This window comes from Dermacentor silvarum, unplaced genomic scaffold (genome assembly GCF_013339745.2).
Source record: "Dermacentor silvarum isolate Dsil-2018 unplaced genomic scaffold, BIME_Dsil_1.4 Seq14677, whole genome shotgun sequence".
NCBI classification, from domain to species: Eukaryota; Metazoa; Arthropoda; class Arachnida; order Ixodida; family Ixodidae; genus Dermacentor; species Dermacentor silvarum.
In genome coordinates, this window is record NW_023605753.1 from 1 (window position 1) to 21,951 (window position 21,951).

The following is a 21,951-nucleotide window of genomic DNA, read 5'->3' on the forward strand; positions in this document are numbered from 1 at the left end:
AGTTAGGACACCCTGTATACGGGTGCGTTATCTCGCCCATGATGAACACTGACAGAACACAGAATGTCACTGGAGCCAATAACCATGTTTCGACAAAAGGACTTGTCTTCCTCAGACTGAAGAGTAGTCCCACTCTATCTTCCTATTAACTTTTGTCATGTTTGGTTATCTCATCCGTGTATCATCCATCATCTCAAACCGCATCGGGACCTCGTTTTCTCCACCTACGTATCCTCCTGCCGGACTTTCGGAAATTGTACCATTTTTTCTATATTAAGTTTTTTCCCCTAACTCCTACGTCGAAAGGAAGAGCCGCCCCAAATTCTAGGGGACTAGATCTCCTTTTCCACTGTCATTCCAGTAAAGGAACCAACAGTTTCATAGTGAGGCGGGCTCTGTTGATGCGCGATATGCCCAACTTGACCTAGCTCAGTAAAAAGAGAGATGATATTCTAGACAAGCTTACCGTATCTCGTTTCCTGCTTTACGTAAGCAGCCTATCACTTATTTCTTTAAAGGGCTGACCTTGAGGACCTTGAGACACATAACATTGTACATTGTGTAAGAATTTGCAAAAAAAAAAATGCAGCGGATCGCCTCTCGTATACTGGCCGATCTGGCTTTGTCCACCATTTGACATGCTGCGTCTTGTGCGTTGTGATCGAGCGGCAGTACCTGTGAAATGTCTTGAAGCATAGAGGGATGGCCCACAAAAGCATGCCGGCAACTGAACCCCCAGAGCATCTCGTTTTGTCGTCCAGAGCGCGTCCTTTATCGGTGGTCGCCAGGACGGTCTCGGCAAGGAAAACGTAAATTCGTTCGCTCTCTCTTTCTCTCTTCGCTCACTGGCTCTGTCGCTCTCGATTTCTCCGTATCTCGTTCTCTTTTCGTTCGTTCGTTCGTTCGTTCGTTCTCTTTTGTTCGTTCGTTCGTTATGCGCTTACATTGACAATCATCGTCGGTAGTTTCTGTACAATTAGTAACATTTATTTGTTCGGTGGATGGTGACGTTTAGCATTAATTGTTAAACGTCACGAATCGCTCAATGCGGTAGGACTCACCCGCTGGGGTGGCTCAGTCCGCTAAGGCGTTGCGCTGCTGAGCACGAGGTCGCGGGATCGAATCCCGCCTGCGGCGGCCGCATTTCGATGGAGGTGAAATGCAAAAACGCCCGTGTGCTTGCGTTGTAGTGCACGTTAAAGAACTCCAGATGGTCAAAATTAATCCGTAGCCCTCCACTACGGCATGCCTCATAATCAGAACTGGTTTTGGCACGTAAAACCCCAGAAAGAAGAAGAAGCGGTAGGACTGCTCAGTGATTGCGTGGTTGATTTGGTGAAGTGGATACATCGGTGCACTTATGCGTTGTCTGGTACACTTCGCCCCTTCCGGGTGCACGGTCAAACCTGCCGAATAACTTTTTCTTGGCCGAGTTTCTTGGCTTGCTGCATGACATCATATTATCGCGCAAAAATTCCAGAAAGAAAGGTTAACTGCGACAGATATAGCGAAAAAAAAAAAAGACGGAGCCGTCTTTCTTTCTGCTCTATATCTGTCGCTGCTAACCTTTCTTTTCATGATTTTTGTGCGACAATATCATGTCGTTAAGCATGCCGATGTGGGAGTGAATGTTTAATGGGCCATCTACAAAGACGTATTCTGTATGGCGATAACTATAAGCCATGTATGATGAAGCGAGTTGCCCGAGACCAGCAGACATATGTTCTAAAAGTTATAAAACCTGCCTTAGTCTAGCCTCCACCTAGATAGCACAAGACCTTTAATTTCCGCTCCTTCACGAGAAGCCGGCTCCACCGGATAGCGCGCGTTCATGCTAGCGTGACGCCATGATGTCGCAGCTCGAAACATCTATAGGCGTTGGGTTATCTGCATGGTTTGAAAGACGGCGAACGGCCAAAGAAACGTTACCTCTGTAACGCGTATATGGCGGTTATCGCCTGCTTTCAGTGGAAAAGAGTGAGTCAGCCTCCATGATAAGCAGCCACAACAACTCGAAGCGATTGCGACTCTGCTAGCGGCCTTGTTTGAAAGAGTTGAGTTTCTGGGCGTAATGAAGAAAACCGCATGACCGTATCCCGAAGCAGTGAATGGCTGTTGACGTGGTTGACGTCAGCCGTTCGTCACTATCAGCGCTCTGTTAACTAAAAAAAAGGGAGGCCGGACACTTACACAACGAGCAGAAATGCATCGAGTACCAGGAATTAGTATCTGGCGAGATTGGTGGGGTCTGTCAGCGCCGTGACCTCCTTTCGCACGTGTTTTTACTCGCATCTGCGTCGAAATGACCGAAAATAACGTAATAAACGCGAAGTTACGCGTTTCGTCGGAAGTTCAGTTCCTTCCATGAGTGGTGATTGCCGAAGCACTCGCACGCCGGAACAACCTGGTCGACATATCAGAACACACCAAAGTTTTCACGCGTTCGTAGAACGCTGATGCCGAGTGGTTCTGAGGAAGCGAAGCTTGAAAGCATCTATTTAAACGACGAAGCGTGCGCTCTTGGGTGCGACGGCCTGAAGCTCCAACCCTTGCCTTCTGCGGGCACTAGCTAGCGCTTAGCTGCACAATGTTCGGAGTCCGTCTGCTAGTGGAACTCGTCATCGCCTTGCTACTGAACCTGACGGGGGCTCATCCGATATGCTACTCAAGAGAGGGCCCCAGCCATTGTTATTACTTCTGCGAAGCTTTCACAAGCACTCAGGACTTCCTCAGGATAGACCGCTACCGTGCGCAGAATTGCACGTACTTCGTTCTCAAGGACAGTTCCTTGGAACGCTTGCCTTCGAATGCTTTTGTCGGCACTAGCATTTCCGTGCTGCATTTCATGAACGTCACTGTAGGCGCATACGGCGATCGACAGGGGATCGCTCCGAGTCCGTTCGATGCCCTCAAGGACTCACTGTGCAAGCTGATCTTCAGCGACCAACCGAAGGCCCTCGAGTCTTGGAACCTGCTACGTGGGCTCAAGAGACTGGAAACACTCCTGCTGCTGCACGTGAAAAAGGTCAACCTGACGGCTGATTTCAACCATCTGCCGCCAAGCGTGAAAGAGATCCAGGTTCTGGGAGCGCACGTAGATCAAGTCGATCAAGACTGGCTGGCCGAGCTGCATGGGCTAAACGCCGTCGCGGTCAAAGAGACGAACCTGGAGAGCGTATCGAGGTCCATGTTGCCCAGGCCTGCACCAAAGCTGATGATCCTCGACTTCGCGTAAGTTTCTCTGTGCTGACACGAAGCGATCGTGCATTCAGCAGTCCCTAAAGTAGTCACAACAGGTGGCTACTTTATAGTGTAGCGGAATCGCACCACGTGATACTTTAGTTTAAAAACGTAATGAAGGCGACAACGCCACGTCATTTCCACTATCCATTAATGTGTCGGTGGTTCACGAAACATTCAAGCCTAAAACTCTTTTTTTTTCTTTTCAAACATTCTTCAAACATTCAACTGTCTTTTAATGGAAGTCTGCTCCTGTCCGTGTCGTTTTGTGGCGTCTGTGCACCCACTGCTGAGCGGCAATTCTCGTCTGAAACATGCACAAGCTATTCCAACAACGTGTTTTGTTAGAATGTGTTCTGATGTTACGGGCCGAGCTTAAGGCTTGCAATGCTTCTCCAGTGTGAGCAGTGCTCTTCAATATATATGGAGGAATACAGTGCTGACGACATGAGAGCTAATTGACGTTGCGGAAATTGGTAGACATGGACACACGCGCGCGGGGACATGCTCCACCTCAACTTTTTCTTCACTCATTGCGTCTCAAACAAACGCTTGTCGGCATGCAGCTCGCTTCTGCGCTCGCGTCAGTGTCTGTGAATTGTGTGCTTTTCTGTTACAATGAAATACGAAAACGCCAAAGCTACTTCTTATTATCTGTTTTCAGCGAACATATTATTCTTATAAACCAAATTTCGGGAACCACACCTGTCCTATAACAGGTAAAAGGATTATCTTGCTGGCATCAGTCGAGCGCTTATTCCGCGTCAGGTTCAGTGCACGTGAGTTGGGCGCTTATATCTTGCAAAGAAAGAGCAAAACACCACAACCTGCTCCTTCTTATATGGTTTTTGCAAAATATTATTTTTACCAAGATAAACCAACGTTTGTGAACCCAGTCCGTCCTGTAACAGGTAAAAAGGCTACCTTGCTGGCATCAACATTTATCAGCCCGATTTATTAAGTGTGGAACCTGTTTCTTCCACGATGCGGAGACAAAAGCACTACAGCAATACAGCCGACACCGCTGTCAACGCTACGTTCCTGCTATGTGCACGGTGTACGCAGCTTACAAAAATTGTCCTGATGCAGTATTGTGAGCTTCTTCGAATCTCGTCTCTCAAAGTTTGGCTACTTGTCACCCTAATCCTGGCATAACAGAGGAAATCTCGTACGAATGCAGTGTAAAAGAGTTATGTTATTACAGGATGAGTGTCTGCAGTGTGTGCGCGGACGGAAAGCTCCATTGTCATGGATATCGAATTATCGCCTCGCCGTCTCGAAAACGACGTTGTATCTTAAACACAGGGACAACCGTCTCACATCGCTGCCTAAGGACCTCACCACCGATATGCCTGCACTGCGAGAGTTGGACGTCGGCTACAATGAGATCACCACGCTACATGAAAGCACCTTGGCGCCGCTGAAGAGAAATCGAGGGCTCGTCAGAATGATCGGTGAGACGTGTCGAATCCTTTCACACTGTTGACTGGCACGAGCAGGCCGCTCCTGTGTTTTCGCGGCCGTACAATGAGCATAGCCCGTTGCGTACCATTGTTAAGACGAAAGCATAACTATTCGCAATACGGCGGTAGCGGATTACATTCTCACATGAGGCTTCGCCTACATAATAATTATAAAAAATCAGCATGTTTGCTATAACAGGGCAGATCACTCGGCATGCTTTCTCGTGAGATCTACTTTCTCATTGCTTCAGCTAGCCCTAAAGTCCACGCTGAATTACGTCGCAGGAAACCCGTTGACATGCGACTGTCGGCTGGCGTTCCTCCTCACGTACCCGAAGAAGTGGAACTACTACCCATGTGCCAAGCCGCTGTCTTTGGCGACCAGGTCCATCCAGTCCCTCACGGAAGCGGAGCTATGCAATGAAACCAGTGATCGTGACGTGAGCAACGCCGTCTAAACAGAGGAGCTCTGAGCCCTGCCATCACATAGCGGATCGGCAACTTTTGCCATCAGTGGCGACGGCGAGCAGCAGCGCTTATCTAGATCTTCAAGCTTGCCAAGCCTGATTAGACAGTGGTGAAGTCAGTCCACGTATTCAACGTTGCAGCCGTAGAGTTTCTTATAATTACCGAGAGAGAAAAGGGGGCGGCGCTGCAGTGCTGGTTCTTGCATGGAAGTTTACAGATGCGGAGGCTTCGGAATGTTACTTTTCTCTCAGCGCCAGGACTCCTTGAGGACATGTCTGGCGACAACTGCTCCTTCTGTTACAGTAGTCTGGTCTCTACTGAAGCAGAGTGTAAGATGCAACTTAACCTTTCATAAAGTCTAGGAAGTGCTTTCGTTAAGACACGCACTCAAGACGGGGTGTACAATAATGTCGAACGTAAATGGTACCACCGTATAGGATCGCTAAAGTTCTAGGAAAGACGCGAAGGTACGACGCTCACAGTGCGACCATTTCCATTGTATGTTTCTGTTTTCTTCGATTACTTGTTATGCTGTGTATCAGCAAACTATAGTGGAAGGTGCATTGTAGCAGTGCTAAAGCTTGTTGGGAACACGTAATTCCAAAGAAGAGTTATGGCTTTATTAATGCTGCCGTACACCGCTGCCGTGTACGGCTATTAGTGCTGCCGCCATAACCATATTTTAGGCCAAGCCAGTTATAGCACAGCCGTCTCGGCGTATTACTGTTTCTTTTGTCGTCCAACCATCGGGTTTTAGGAAGGGATTGTCTTGCGATACCCAGTTATTAAAATTCACAACTGACTAATACAACATTCCATCATGAATAACAAGCAAATTGACTGCATATCTTTAGGTTTTGCCAAAGGCATTTGACCGGGTAGATCATTCTCGCCTCATATCAAAGTTATCTGCCCCTTGAGTCGACTCTTTAACATTGTCTTGGTTGAGAATTTTTTTTGTGCCTTCGCCGCCAGGTTACATCAGTAAATAGCTTGGCCTCACCCCTTTCAGACGTAACTTCGGGTGTCATCCAGGAGAGTGCCCTAGGCCCTCTCCTGTTTTAATCTAACATTAACGAGCTGCCCGCCAACATTTCATCATCCGTGGGACTATTCGCTGATGGCTGCGTAGTTTATCGAACCGTTAATACTTCCGATGATCACCTGGCCCTGTACCATGATCTTGATCTTCTCCATCAGTAGCGTGTTAAATGGCGAATGTCACTAGACACCTACAGACGTCAAGTTATTACCATTATTTAGGCGCAAGAAACTAACCTCTGATTTCGCCTACGCCATAAAAACTGCTCCAGTTCCTCGTGTTCCTTACTGTGCTGTTCACCTTACTTCTAACCTATCGTGGTCCACTCATATTACACGCATAACCGTGAAAGCTATGAACACTCTAGGATTCCTGCGCCCCAACTTGTGCAGTTGCCCATCTGACGTTCGAAAGCTTGCTCACTTGTCTTTTCGCCCGCAGCTTGATTATGCCTGGTTCATTTGGTCGCCGCATCACGAATATTTAATTCCCGCTGTTGAGTGAGTGCAGAAACCGTGCAGCTCCGTTCATAGCGCGCAAGAAACGATCGACACTCCAGCACAGTAAAATTAAACACAACATATCCTTTAAGCCTTTAGAAATGCATCGTTATTCTCTTGCCATATTGTGTCTTTTTCATAAGTATATCAGTAACTCAGGGTCATTTATTCACCCGTTACAAACACCCTCGCGCATGTCTAGCCGGCTTCACAATCACTTGAAGTTGTAGTCGCAAATCGGGGGTCGCACTCGCTACACCGCGCTACATGAAAGCACCTTGTCGCCGCTGAAGAGAAACCGAGGTCTCGTCAGAATGATCGGTGAGATGTGTCGAATCCTTTCACATTGTTGACTGGCACGAGCAGGCCGCTCCTGTGTTTTCGCGGCCGTACAATGAGCATAGCCCGTTGCGTACCATTGTTGAGACGAAAGCAGAACTATTCGCAATACGGCGGTAGCGGATTACATTCTCACATGAGGGTTCGCCTACATAATAATTAAAAAAAATCAGCATGTTTGCTATAACAGGGCAGATCACTCGGCATGCTTTCTCGTGAGATCAGTAAATAGCTTGGCCTCACCCCTTTCAGACGTAACTTCGGGTGTCATCCAGGAGAGTGTCCTAGGCCCTCTCATGGCGCATTTTGCTCCTCCTGCCTGGGCCTGATGAAGACCAGCCAGTATTGTATAAATAAAAATAATAAAAAATATAATCTGGGCAACAACCATGGTTCTTCTGCAGCATAATTATCCGGAAGAGCCTCCACTTTCGTCTGTCTATCTCTATACTTATACCTGGTGTAGGGTTCTTGGCGGTCATTAAGGTCGGAGCCCTGCCTGCATGGTGCAACGACTGTTGTTCTCCCTCGTATAGTAGTCGGACGGAACGAATATTCGACAACTTCCAATAGTGATTTCTCGTATCCAATACGAATCGAATAGCAAAGACTATTCAATTCGTATGAAAAATTTTGAATATTCGCACACCCTAATTGATAAGCGATCCTTAATCGAGTAAGGGAAAGAAAAGCGTGTTTATGAATTCGCTTAAACGCGCTTTAACGGACCAAGGCAGTGTAATCCCACGTTATTGTGAAGAACACAATTGTCTCTCGCCTGTAAAAAAGGAGCACGAAAGAGAGAGATTTAAAGATAGTGAGAAAGAGGGAGAGATAAGGAGTAAGAAAGAAGTGAAGGTAAAGTTGCCCCGTACACAGCAAGGAATATGAGCGCTAGTTCTGAAAGCTACAAGGTAACGCTTGAAGTCGGCTAACACGAAACTGTTTAGACAACAAATGTATATACAAACTTAAAGCTTGATTATCTGAAAGTGACTCGTGCAAGTAAACGTTCACCGCTGTTTGCGCTTTTGTTTTTTTTTTTTTTTTTTTTTCCAGCGTTAAACGAAGCTGCAGGTACATGTGCACAGTATATGAGCGTGCTTGATGTTTGTTTGCGTACACATATCTGATTTCCACAGTGAATACCAGTTTGTGATTGGAGCCGTGGCAACGCCGTTTCACGCCCCTCCTACCCACATACCCCTTCCGATTGTCGTGCAGTTCGCACTGCAAAGCGTAAAGTTACGATTGCCCTAACGACGTTGAACCTTGTAACCCCAGGAAACGCGAGTTGTCCAATGATTCACCGGTGCCGCGCGCAGCAAAGATGGGTTGCATAAGCTCTTAGACCTCGGGGGGACAGCGCCGAGATTCTGACAGCTTACGTTTGGCCCGTCGCCTCGGGCCTGCAGGAGTGACAGCGCTATAACGCCGCGACGCAAGCACAAGACAAGAACTGCCGGCGCAATACGCGCCCGTCCGCGGGAGTGCCGTGACATCATAGTTTATGCCCCTATACTACATCGGCCGCTTGGCTGCGCAGGGAAATAACGAGTTTATGTTTCCGTTTATTTGTTTTTACCTTAACTAAGCCCCCGTGTCTTCAGCCAGTCGGCGTTCGCGATCCGTACTGCACGAAACAAAACCAACACACACGTATGCAGTACAGTCGAGCGCGTCCCTGAAGAGAAGAGACGGTGACAGAAAGTTCAAGAGGCCGCGGAAGAGCTAAGACAGTGATGGCTCGTCTAGCCGGCCAAGGCCTATTAAGACCAACGCCACGCGAGTTCTCTCGGCGGCCTCGGAGAGGTGTGTCGCGTCCTTCGCCGGACGCACAAAACTTCCGTGTCATCTCTAAGCTCCTGCGGCGGTGTGGCCTTGTTTGGAAATTCGAAAATAAACGAGCAACGCGACACGTATGGAAAGAGCATTAAACAAAACGGCAGAAGAACGCGTCGGGCACAAAGCGTGCCGCTGCATGCTGTCTGAGCAACTTAGGCCATGCACTGCGCGCCCACGGCAACCGGCAACAGCGTACAGGTTAAATCTTTCTTTTTTCGCCTCACTTTCGGTTCTCCTCCAGACCGACCGCGTTTATAAAGGCTGGCACCGTCAGCACGTTCCCTTTAGCTGATAGGTAGGAGGCAGAGGGTACGACGGCGCTGAAAGCGATTCGGCGTATACGGAAGTGGCGATCATGGCAGAGTACGCGGGAAGAACTCTGCGCTTGGGCACGATAATGCTCTTGGCCACGGCTTTGTCCTGGACGTCAGCGGAACCTTCCTGCTTTCAAATCGACGGCCACAAGTACCGGCGGGTAATATGCCGAGAGTTCGAGTCTCCCGATGACTTCAAGAAACACGTGCCGCGAAGCGAATCTTCCAAGGATACCTGGTTCCTCCTCATCGACAGCGCCATGGACCGCCTTCCTCCGGCCGCCTTCGCGGGTCTCAATGTGTCGGAGCTGATTCTCAGCAACGTCACTGTGAGCTCACTGGACGTGCCGGAAGGTGGCGAGGGACCGTTTTCAGGCCTCGAGCAATCATTGCAGAAGATGGTCTTTCGGAGAGACAGCACGCTGCCTTCTTCGTGGTCGCAGCTGGGCCAGGTGGTCGCCCTGCAGGAACTGCACCTCCAGCGTTACTCGAACCTGAACCTGACGCGCGACTTCGGCAAGCTTCCGCCTGGCCTCAAGCTCGTGTTCGTGTTCGACTCTATCTTGAACAAGGTGGACGACGACTGGCTCGCGGATCTGAACAACTTGGAGACGGTCATCGTCCGCGTCACCAACCTGCCGGTCTTCGCTCGCTCCATGCTTCCGAGACCTGCGCCCAAGCTGAGGACACTGGACCTGGCGTGAGTTGTTCCTTAAGCTTATAGACAAGAGCCGCGACCGTCTCACCACTTCGGTCACACCTGGTAAAGTCCTATTGGTACAAAACGAACAAATTAATGGCAGAGAAAGATGAGAATGAGCACAAAACGAAGAAGATTATTGGGAGTTTAAAATATCCAATGCTCGTACAGCGCTAGCATGTCGACGAGTGAGAGTAACGCGCGCACAAGAAGCTTTTCCCTCTGGACCATCCTTGGTTCTTAGAACCTCGTTAATTTCTCCATGAGGTTTCTAGTATGCTTCGCGTGGTACAAAATGCGTTGAATGTTAAGCCCTTTATTGTCAAGCTCAGTAATAGTGGCAATATTATCCACATTTCTCATTAAAAAAAATACGTCTGTCAATTGAACAACCCCACACCAAGGCAGCGCTTAGCGCTGGCTTCAGGAAGATGGCGCTAAAGATTTCTTATTTCGTTTTGTTTCCTTTTTGCTAGATACCTCCGTCCCCGCAGCAACGTGTTTAGCGTTAAGTAGGACACGTTGTGCCCGCGTAAGCTGTGCGAGCTCAACAGGTTAGACCTCCGATAATATTAGTAGGCTAACCATTTCTTACAAGCTCTAAGTGTCTGTTGACATATGGTAGAGTTACCTGACTAAATGTGATCCTCTTCATTCTTCATGCAACAAATAATTCACTTGGTAAGAAGAGCAGTGGAATAGTTTAGGGAATGCCTAATAGCGCCGGTTTGTATACAAGATAAAACAATTCGCAACAATTATGTGGAACTCGAAGTAAGTACAAATGTAGACAGTCAACCAATAAAAAATAAATCAAGCAATAAAAATAAGAGAAAGTTTATCGCATTAGATGCTCGAAGTACGCGTCGAATTTCTTTATTGGTGTTGTTATATCTCGAGCTGTTATCTGAGCAGAAAAGTATCACATTTTTTGAAAATATTTCGTACTGTCTGAAGCAGTCTTAAAGAGTGCCGATGCACGTAATTACGCTTCTTATAATTTCTAGAAGGCGTAGGCGACTTTGCTTTTCCCTGGCCATTTAAGATATTCTCAGCGCTTAGAAGAAAAAATAACTCTTCGGAAAATAATAGACAACAGGAAAGGAGGATGCTGCACAGGTCGGTGTTGTTTCTCTCTCCTCTCTCTCTCTCTTTTCATTTCCTAGTTCTAAATTTTAATTTAGCCTCCTTATGCGCAAGAAATGTCTCATATGTCTAGGTTCCAACCAGCCCAGCTTTCTGTTTTAAGCCCTTTCTCCCAGGCGCAGCATGAAAAGCGCGTAATCAGTTCCTGTATTACCGCTTTCTTCTTGCTCATTAAGCTCGCAAGCCATACGGTATATAGGGTGAACTGGGAAGCTCGTGACTTGAACACAAATCTCGCGAAACCTGTCCATGTACCTGCGGCTCGTAAACTGGCCATCGGGTTCGCGGCTGTAAACTGCTCGAAAGCTTTCCCAGAAATGCCCAAGCCGCGATCACGTACGTTGATATAAACCCATTACCCACAACCATTTGCATATTTGTGCCCAGCGAGAACAACCTTCGCGCATTTCCGCAAGGGATCGGCGAAGACCTTCCGGCATTGCAGTTCGTCAACCTCGAGGACAACCGCATCACGACGCTCGACGAAAAGGACGTTGCGCCGCTGCACAGGGACTCCGTGCTCGTTCGACTCATCGGTAAGCACGTTCAGGGCGTCGCTTCGTTTTGTTCGTGCGCTTGCTCTGCGCTGCGATCTGTACGCAATTTCGCTATCGCAATTGGACGGCTTGGCGATAAAATGCCCACCGTAAAATTCCTACAGATGGTCCGCTCCACCATCTGGCATGGTTCTGTACTTTTGAAATATCTTACCGTTTTCACACTGGCCGCAGCGCCGTAACAAAGCATATACCTGTAGTTCTGGTGCTTTTTTATGAACTAGCCCAAGATGGGAGGACGCATGGATGTAGGCATAACTTTAAGAAGGATGTATGGCGCAAGGTTAAAAACCAATAGAAGAAACAAGAGGGGACAGTTTGTTCCGTTATTCGTTCTGTTGCTTTTTAACCTTGCGCTACACATCATTATTAAGGTATATGCACCATCTAGCCCGACGTAGTACTCTGATAATTATAATTGTCGTTCCAGTGACATAACTTTGACGTCGCAAATGCCGCAGTAACAAATTCCCTTTTTGTTTTGTTTTTCAACCAGCAAATGGAAATACATTGTGCAAAAAAAAAAAAATGAATCCAACTGAAGTGTCTGGGACTGGCTGGCCGACGTTTATATCGGTGTATCCATAGAGAGAAAGTAGGGGAGGCGAGAGAGAGGGGGAATGAAAGGCAGGGAGGTTAGCAAGACTTCGTTCGTTAAGCAAGAAATGTTAACAACATTGTTAGGTAAGAAAGCGTTAGCAAAAAATAACAGAACAAGTCTATTTCGTGAAAAGCGTCCTAGTCATCCTTGCAGGCTTAGCTTTGCGTGTTTAGGTTAGCCACAGAAACTATCTAACCACGTAGAACCGACCGGTCAATGATGACAAAGACCGTCTTTCACAAAGGTGAATTCTCCTGCTTTGTTGTCGTCGTCGGCCAGCAAATCGGAGGCACTACAGCCGATGTCTAATCCTGTTCATCCGCACTTTCTCCACTCATTATTCGACCGATTCCGACGCGTCGCGTAAGAAGTTACGCGCCACGCTATACTTGTGCACCAATAAACGTTGCTGCGCACGGCGACAAGCCACACTCGCGGAGCGTGTATCGTCTTTCCATTCCCGTCCGGCGTCCTCGCAGGCAACCCGATGCACTGCGACTGCCGGCTGTGGTTCCTTCTGGACTACACGGACAGATGGCACTACTTCCTGTGCCGGTCACCCGAGATCCACCAGGGACGCTACATCAAGATGCTGTCGGAACCGGAGCTGCCCTGCGAATACGAGACGCCACCCGTGCTCGCGTCAGGCGTCGCTGTCGTCCCCGGATCTTCAGCGGCGCCTGCGGCTGACGCTTCGCCGCCTGCCACTCAAGCCACGTCTTCGGAAAATCCCTCCTCCTCCTCAGCAGCGCGATAAAAGAAGTTGCTGCGAACATAAATACGCCAAATGCCCGAGATATTTCGTGTCTTTTTCTGCTGACGACAACAACACGCATCACCATGAAGAGGGGCAGCAAGTTAAAGAAATGAGGTGGGAGGGGTAGGGGAGGAGTGTAGTAGCCGTAGCTTGGTGTCGAGCCGCAATAAATCGGTCGAGGGTTTGCTCAGACTTACGCCCATTTCTTCACCATATTTTCATCATCGTCTAATTAGCGCTATTTTAAGCTAATAGCTCTTTATGTGACGTTAAATATGCGAATTTCTTTTTTGATACTGGTTACGGGCATGATATCAGCTGGCCGCAGAATGTGGGATTATTGGTTCGCAAAGGAGAGAGTAAGTAGAAAGTCGGGGAGCAAGACAGAAGAGGTAACCCTGATTAAGATCTGGCTAACCAACTCGTACTTGAGGAAAGGGATGAATGAAGTTAAGGATGATAGATGGGTGGGGCTGAGACGAGCCGCATGTAACTAAAATAAAAGGATAAACTAACAACTTGTTTACTGAGGCTTCACAAAGCTGTAGTGCCGTCTTTGAAAGTTGAGCTAGATTCATTTATTCTCGCTTGTTTTATAAAGCGAGCCTCAACGAAGATGAATATTTGGCAGCCGTTGACTACTTGTGCCCTTAAGCACGTTTGTTTTACTCAGGCGGCGCTTTCTACAACTACAGCTACAACTATCTACTACTGTCACAGTCATTTCCTATACTCAATAAAGCCTCGTCATATGATGACAGTACAAGTTTGCCCGTGACTGTTCACTGTTGTGGCAACACAGTTCAGTCACATTGCTTGCATTCACAATGCGAAACTACCGGAGAGCTCAGTGGTCTGTAAGTCGAAAGTCGAAAGCCAAGTCCGTTCTATATGCAGTCAGATTTTCTTAAAAACGTGTTAAAAAGTTTAGGCTGAGCAAATGCAGCAAGTGGACAGAAGATCAATAAAGAAGACGAGACGTCACGAGACGCAGACGAGACGTCACGTTTGGGTAAGTGGCAAATTAACAAGAACAAACGAAGCAAAAAAGAAACCTGCTTTAGATGTGCCCTGGAACGCAGGCGATCAGACTTAAGATTAAAGAAAGGCTGGACTGAAGCCAGACCTATACCTGAAAACTACAATCGTTGGTTGGCGTACGACAAATTTGTACAGGCATTGCTGCCGTTCGGCACGATGCAGAGTTGGAAGCTTTTATTTGACTTTCTTTTATTCTGCGCATGTCTTGCGGCAAGTCCTCTCGAAAAAAACAAAAATTTTCAAAGCGAATATCTATTACACAGCAGCGAATTAACCGTAAATATAAATCGCGGGGAAGTGCAAGACAGAACGCATTTGAAAGTACGCAATATGTAATGTGTACACAGTGTACACTCGAGTGAAATAATTGGTATTGATATGGGGTTTATTGGCGTTTAAACCCAGTCACGCTAGGTCCAGCGCAAAGGGCACCCGAGCAGTTCCAGCCAAACGCCAGCACGAGGCAAAACCAGCGACACCATGGAGGAAGGAAGTTTTGTTTCCTTCCTCCATGAGCGACACCGATCCTTATGTCTTTCTCTTCCTCACTTCAGGAGCCATGCGACCACAGCGACGCTTGTGCTATCTTCAATATTACAGTATAAAAGAATTTCTTATGCCCAAGGACTGGTTTTTCAACAAGTTAGCTTGGAAAGTATACTCGCATTGAATTTATACATTATTATGACACGTGCTGAAAGGATTCCACAATGAAATGTCAGGGGAAAATTATCATCACTCTGACGTAGTTGGTGCGAACTTCAATATCATATCTGAACTTCTGACGGTATGAGGCTGTTGAAAAGGCAGCAGTGGGGCTTATCGTGAAAACGACACACAGCAGGAGCGTGCTGTGCATCTCTGCGGGGTCTCGTGTTCACAAATAGTGCAAATGTGATGTTACGTCTAATGGCTTCGTTCACAGCTTTGTGAATTTCAGGAATAAGCATACCCCTCCTTTATAACTAAATGCAGGCGATTCTGCTGCTGACGTAAGTTGCTTTCTTTAGACGAAATAGCTTATAAACCTATTTTACCGTATGACCAATATTGCGCAGTTGGTTCTCCGATATGGAGTTTACAACAAGTTGAGGCAATAAATCTTGTGCCTCCACCACCACTTGATAGAAAAGGACCGCAAGTTGTTTTCCAGTGGTTAATTAGCAATTGCGGGATCACTGGAAGTGATTACGCCGTCAAGGCTGATCGAGCGGCTCGTGAAGATCTCCATTGGGTTGCCCTACCACTCTCTATGATGACAGACGCTGCGAAGCAGCTTCTGCACCTGGCGCACTCTCGTTAGCAGAGTGGAACATTCCAGATATAATATGGACTATAGATTACATGAGCTAAACACTTCACTGCCACTCCGACCCCCACCCGGACTTCCCCGACGTGAGACATCGCTTCTATGTCTTGCTGTGGTTCGGAGTTGCCTTCACGAAGGATTACGCAATACCAATTGGAAGGACTGACAGTGCTGCCTGAGATGTGTGCGGCTGCGAGGAGAACATCAAACACCTATTGTGCTACTGCCCTCAATTTGTTTGGTTTGCAAAGAGTCACTGTGCAACGCATTGCTACGACTGGGCGTTCGGCCGCTGTCCATGAAGGCGCCCCTGTAACACGTCCCCGTCGTTCGTTAGCCCACTATGCCGTGAAGGCACTCTTGTGAGCTTCTCGAGGGTGACTAACATGTGCGAACGTCTTTGCGTGGCGCCGTCCGTTCGCATTCACCGCGTCTCTCTATCTTCTTTCTACTCCCCCTTTTCCATCTCCCAGTGTAGCCTAGCCAAGCATAAACTTTTCTGGTCAGAATCTTTGGCCGTCTTCCTTTCTTTTCTCCTCCTGCAACAAATATTATGATCTTGGCAGACATTACAAGCAGAAATTAACGAAAGATATAAGAGTGCAGGTGTACTGGCCTGTATGCCAGGATTCAGTTTATTTCAATACAGCCGCCGTGGTTGCTTAGTGGCTATGGTGTTGGGCTTGCTAAGCACGAGGTCGCGGGATCGAATCCCGGCCACGGCGGCCGCATTTCGATGGGGGCGAAATGCGAAAACACCCGTGTACTTGGTTTTAGGTGCACGTTAAAGAACACCAGGTGGTCCAAGTTTCCGGAGTCCCCCACTACGGCGTGCCTCGTAATCAGATCGGGGTTGTCGCACGTAAAACCCCATAATTTAAAGTTTATTTCAATATGTTACACGCTAACAAGATGTTTCTTTTCTTTTTTAATAGTATATAGACATTCCTGTGCACTGTGTTTACATCCAGACTGTGCAGTATGAAGAGTACAAGCGAGCCACGTTCTGCGCACGTTGAGAGGACTCCAGACATTCGATGCACTGCGTGCCTGCAGTCGGATCACCCGGGGGCCGTGCATTCTCGTAAAGCGAAGTGAATCGGCTATCCAGCACGCAGACGTCAAATCCACGCGCGCACAAAGAAAGAAATAGCGCCGCAGTGGAAGTTTCCACGCCGGCAGACGGGCGCGCGTGCTTCGTCGCCGTCGTCTTCGTCGCCGCAGGAAGAAGAGAGCTCCGCGCGTCGGCCGATTACGCGTGCGAGACGCGTCGCCCTGAGCCCCTTATGTAAAACTGCGCCGCGGGCGCGCTATATAGTACATGCGTGTTCGCTGGGCGCAGCGATCGTCGAGCGCTGCATCTTGTTTGTTTTCGACGTCGGAGAGACGAGGATAAAATGAAGAGATCGTGGCCCGCGCCGGCAGATCATCTGACGGCCGCAATACCCAATACGCAGTTGCAGAGGTCAAAGACCGGTTTCAGTCTGCCGGCAGCACGTTTCCATAGGAGCCGGTTCTGCGATCTAGTTGCGTATACAACTATCAAAAACGCCTCCGACTGCTGATAAGCGGGTCAATGGAGCCGAAAAGTGGACGCTCGAGGGGCTTCCTTTAAGTCTGTCTTTTATTATTTCTTACGGCAGGTTCCTTAGATGTAAACATCGACCGGGCCTCAAAGGGTGTGGGAACAAGTGGTGCTGCGCTCCCGCGCGTTGCGCATACCGCGTCGGCAGTGGTATCAGAACTGGTTACCAGCTTCTCCTGTGGCCCGTGATCCCTCCTAACGAAATATTACCTAACCACGCACACAGACGCATCGCGGGGACAGCCATGGCTCTCGGTTTAGCGATTTATTTTAGTGTATGTGCGCCTGCAGGCCAACAATGGTGAAAGAAAGCTCCCAAGTTCACCTCACTCGCAGTCAGGCAAGCCGGGGAACAGGTGCGAGTCAAGTGGACCTATCTTGGGGTTAGTGACACGGTCGGAGACCTCGTAAAGAAAGAAGGGGTGGGGTAGGAGGGGGGGGGGGCGCACAATCAGAGGCCCGAAACCAGTCCTGGAAGGGTCCTCTCTGGGAGCTCGGACGTGTTTGGTCCGACACGCGCATATCCCGCGCATATAAAGCACGCCTCAGTCCGGTCGGCGTTCGCATTCTCGCCACTGGGCTCGCCGCAAACTCCTTTGCTAGCATCCACACAGCCCGCCACTTTGGAGTCAGCCGCACAGAGTGTACCGTCATGACGTCGCCTATTCTAGGGCTAGCCGTAGCGCTCGCCGCTTTCATGAGTGTAGCCGTCGGCGAGCCCTCGTGTACGCTGACCGAAGTGGGCAATGTCCGGAGGGTCGTATGCCGGGAGTTCACGTCGGTCGAAGACTTCGCCAAATACGTCAAGCGCGGAGTCGGAGACGACCTCTCAAAGGAGACCTGGTTCAAGCTGAAGGACAGCCGTCTGGACCGTTTCCCAGATAGGGCCTTCGCCGACCTCAACGTTTGCAAGCTGGCCTTCTACAACGTCTCAGTCTTGGACTTCGCGCAGCAGGGACCCACGGGAAATCCTTTCGAGGGACTCGAAGAAACGCTGCGCAAGGTCGTCTTTCACAGCGGCAGCACCCTGCCTCCTTCCTGGTCGGTCTTCCAGGGCGTCCAGAGGCTGGAGGAGCTCTGCATCGACGACTACGAGAACCTGCGGCTGACCAAAGACTTCAACAAGCTCCCGAAGACGGTAAAGAGCATCTACGTCACCAAGTCGACTGTGGAGCACGTGGACCCCGACTGGCTGACGTCGCTGGAGAACCTCGAGGCACTGGTGCTTCGTAAAACGAGTCTCAAGGTCTTCTCCAGGGGATGGCTGCCCATGCCAGCTCCCAAGTTCTTCCTCCTGGACTTGCCGTAAGTTCTTGAACTTGCTACAGCAATCATGTAAACATGTATGCGTTTCTGTTCACATGGCTGTGTAGTCATGCCAGGGCCAGAGTACCTCCCTGGGGAGGACTAGAATAACATGAAGGGACTGAGAAAGACCACATCAGTCAACCAGTATTTTGTAACGTACGTACGGAGCTGTTAATATCGTGCGTGCATTTCTTTTTTTTTTTCGTGAATACAACTTTCGACTTAATCAGCGTTCTTTTTCTGTCTTTCTCTAAAATAGTTCTTATCGCCAAGTTTTATGTCATACAATTTGTTACACTCTTACCGATGCTTATCCTCTATAGCCCGAAGCGCGTGCCGTGAGTAGTTAATGAAACTACGTAGCAATGTATTCTTTCAAGTGGTCCATGTTACCAAAAGGCATTTCTTTTTTACTTTTGGGCGCATCACATTGCATGGGCCAAGTACATTATAAAAATAAGTAGAAGAGTGTTGCTTAATTATCTACTCGTTGGAGAATAGATGCAGGAAATGGGGAAGGCGCTGATTGCTTCGAGTTAATTGGCAGGTCCTTTTTCGATAGTAGGAGCACCTGTGATGACAAGTGCCTAGGAGCTTCCTTTCATTGGCTTCCTTACAGTTCTATTAATCCCCTGCCATTGTCGCACGTTAAAGGGACCCTAAAGGCAAAAACTATTTCACCTGTAGTAGTAAATTCAACATCTACGATACACAAAATGCCACTGTTACCCTAAGAAGTTTGGTAAGCCAGAAAAAGCACCGAAATATACGACAGGTAGCGACGCCTCCTTGAAGTTCCCACACGAGCCCTACGTGACGTCACAGATTTTTACGGCGTATGCTAGCGCCCAGTTAACATTATATAGGTAAAAATTGACTGCATTGGGTTCTAAAGGAGTCAAAGACTGAACATGGCAAGTTTCTGGAACCTTTTACTGAGACAACTCTGCCCAAATACACACACAAAAAAGGCTTTGTCATCTGTGACGTCACATTGACGTACGTTTTGGAGCGAAATGGAACTTTGACCTTCATTTTTTGCTTCTAATAATCAACGACGTCTTATAGCGAGATCAAAGAAAACGTTGTTTTTGAAGAATACTTTATCAGTAAAACTGATTTAGTGTTTCTCTTTAGTGTCCCCTTCGAGACAAGCGTAGACGGCAGCGTACACGAGTCGCATAATTAGGAATGCACCTGCTGTCATAACAATTGCTATATGTATTCATATCTGGGTTTCAGAGACAACGAACTCGAAGCATTCCCAGAAGGGCTGGCCGACGAACTGCCTCAGCTTAGCGTCGTCAACCTTCAGAGGAACAAGCTGACCACCGTCGACGAAAAGGCTGTGGCTCCACTCAAGGACAGGACCGTCTTCGTCAACTTCGCCGGTAAGCTTCGCTGGACGAGGATTAGTATCTCGTTTGCATGACGAATACAGTACTTTCTTTTACAGATGCGAAAGACTTCTGGTAGTTTTACCTCCGCAATGCCCATTGTATGACGTGTGCCTTTATAAATACTAGAATAAAAATTTCGCACTTGAGAGAAGGTAACTTCATCACGAAGCGACGAGCGGAATGTACTCTCTGCTTCCTATCAGTGTTTCAAAGAGACTGTTGAGGAATTATTGGTGGCATATAGGTCAATTATGTTTTTTTTTCTCTTTCAGGTAGATTAATTGAAGAGGCAGACGAGCACGGAAAATCACAATGCTTTAGTAACTAATTCACATTATTAAACAAATTAATTTTCAGTAATTTAGAAAGCATGTCGCCATAACTTAAGTCCGTCAGTAGTGAAGTCATGTCCATTAATCAGACATCCTGGCTATTCTGGCTTCATCATGTGTTCCTAAAATGTGATAGGAAATACTTTCGTGTTCCAATTAGTATTTTTCCAGAAATAAACTGACCTGTCTCCACCGCTACGCAGCTCCGAATCCGCAATACTGGCATATGCCCTAAAATTATAGACTAGAAAAGTTTATTGGTGCATCGTTGTTCACTGCCAAGTTCAGCATTGCGATTTGCCGTGCAAGTAATGTCCACCTCTTCAACTTACCCACCTGAAAAAAAAAATTATTGCCACTATTTGCCACAGATGAATGTATTTTTAATCTGTTCAGAACATTTAATAATGATCAAACGGCATGTAAAAAGCACGGAGACTAATCAGACTATGTCATGGCGAGTAAAATACTCTGGGCGCTACAAAGGGAGAGGGGGGGGGGGGGGGAGACAGTGATGTGCATGCTGGAGATAGATGCAAAATCTTATAAAAAATTACCCGCCACTGAAATAATTTCAATGCTTGTCTCGAGCACCTTGTGTGTCATATGTACCTCCGAGGTGTCTAATAACACAAAATTATACCTTCGATGACGCAAGTTGTATTTATGTCTGCACCGATTCGTGTAATCTTGTGTAAAGCATGTTGGAGCAGTATCTGTGTCTCGCCAGAAGGGCCAGAACCAGGCTAGAAGTTCCTAGTGTGCATCCCACGCGGCGATCGATGATCGAAAGCCTGTACGACAGCGGTACCGCATGTTCGAGAGAAACCTGAACTTGCCATCACGAATTCTTCTAGTGGCAGCCTCATGCGAAGAGCCAGCATTTGTTCTTGTTACACTAATTTCTTGTCTAACATTTATTTAAGAGGCGGAAAGCTTCAAGTGTCAATCACCGTTGACAGCTCTTTATTTCGTCACTCGATGCAGACAACCCGCTGCACTGCGACTGCCGGCTGCGGTTCCTGCTCACCTACACGCACCGGTGGCACTACTTCCTGTGCCGCACCCCGCAGTCCCTGTTCGACCGCTACTTCCACCGGCTGACCGAGGAAGAGCTCCAGTGCAGCGCCGCCGTGCCTCCTTCTTCCACGTAGACAACATTCTCGTCGCCGACGCGCGAGACCAGCTTGCGCTGTGCGCAGTTCGCCAAAGCACTGCCATACCACTGCCCCGGTACAACTCCCGACGTGACGCTGAGCGCCACCTGATCGGGACGCCCTTCGTACATTTCTGCTCTCTCTCTACGTTCCTTGCTCGTCCATTCGAACCCTGTCGTCGTCGTCGTCCCTGTACGGCCTTAATAAAGAGGAGCCCTGTTTGTGCACACGTGACGGACCTGTCTTGACTGCAGCGCCACGAATGGTCGGTTCTGCCCTCTTTTGCCAGAACAGCTCGCTACCGGTGTGAGGGCACCGTCAGCCATGAAGGCACTGCAAATTGCAGTCAAATGTTTGCAAGAGGCCAGAGCTTGAGTGCGGCTCTTGCCTACTGAACAGAATCGCAGGGAACGTCCACATCATAGGACCTTTGCGCACAAAACTTCACTGTACTTACGAGTACAGGCGGCAACTGGCTATCACCGATGTGATCGTCCTAATATCAGGATTATCGATTGCATAAGTGGTGGGCGCTCGGGAGCCGAAGGAAACGTATAGGAAAAGCATTGTGAATACACGGGCCAATATTTGCTTCAGCAGGCGTACTATTTCCTCTTGAAAACGCTGAATACAAACGTCATGCGGTTTCAGCACGGCGTCGGTGTGGTGTCACCTGCGTACGGGCCCAGACAGAACCGCTCGAGCTATGGCAAAATTTGTTTTGTCTTCCAGTCCGGAGCCCCAAGAGGTATAAAGATTTCAGGCATGCATGCTGACGACACATTATGCTGTTCATCAACCTCCTAATTAACTAATGACAATTATAATTACTTCGTTAAACATGCAA

General features: G+C 48.2%; 3 protein-coding genes across 5 annotated transcripts; all 3 read left to right on the top strand.

The window, feature by feature from the left end:
* Window positions 1-2,227: 2,227 nt before the first annotated feature.
* On the top strand, window positions 2,228-8,067 carry LOC119434653 (leucine-rich repeat and immunoglobulin-like domain containing-NOGO receptor-interacting protein 4). 3 transcript variants are annotated; one of them, XM_037701751.2, is made up of 4 exons: window positions 2,231-3,231; window positions 4,546-4,694; window positions 4,989-5,143; window positions 7,305-8,067. In XM_037701751.2, exons 1-4 carry the CDS (start codon window positions 2,588-2,590, stop codon window positions 7,308-7,310), a joined length of 954 nt encoding a protein of 317 aa, XP_037557679.1. In that variant the 5' UTR covers window positions 2,231-2,587; the 3' UTR covers window positions 7,311-8,067. The 3 variants fall into 3 exon arrangements, with proteins under 3 accessions (XP_049515501.1, XP_037557679.1, XP_037557678.1); XM_049659544.1 differs by lacking the exon at window positions 4,989-5,143 and having other exon boundaries at window positions 2,228-3,231; XM_037701750.2 differs by having other exon boundaries at window positions 4,989-8,067.
* Window positions 8,068-9,120: 1,053 nt separating this feature from the next.
* LOC119434652 (leucine-rich repeat and fibronectin type-III domain-containing protein 4-like) lies at window positions 9,121-13,721 on the top strand. The gene is made up of 3 exons (XM_037701748.2): window positions 9,121-9,911; window positions 11,445-11,593; window positions 12,695-13,721. The coding sequence occupies exons 1-3, from the start codon at window positions 9,253-9,255 to the stop codon at window positions 12,970-12,972; spliced, it is 1,086 nt and encodes a 361-aa protein (XP_037557676.1). The 5' UTR covers window positions 9,121-9,252; the 3' UTR covers window positions 12,973-13,721.
* Window positions 13,722-16,289: 2,568 nt separating this feature from the next.
* LOC119434651 (leucine-rich repeat and fibronectin type-III domain-containing protein 4) lies at window positions 16,290-21,328 on the top strand. Its single transcript, XM_037701747.2, has 3 exons — window positions 16,290-18,212; window positions 19,458-19,606; window positions 20,935-21,328. Exons 1-3 carry the CDS (start codon window positions 17,560-17,562, stop codon window positions 21,099-21,101), a joined length of 969 nt encoding a protein of 322 aa, XP_037557675.1. The 5' UTR covers window positions 16,290-17,559; the 3' UTR covers window positions 21,102-21,328.
* Window positions 21,329-21,951: the final 623 nt, after the last annotated feature.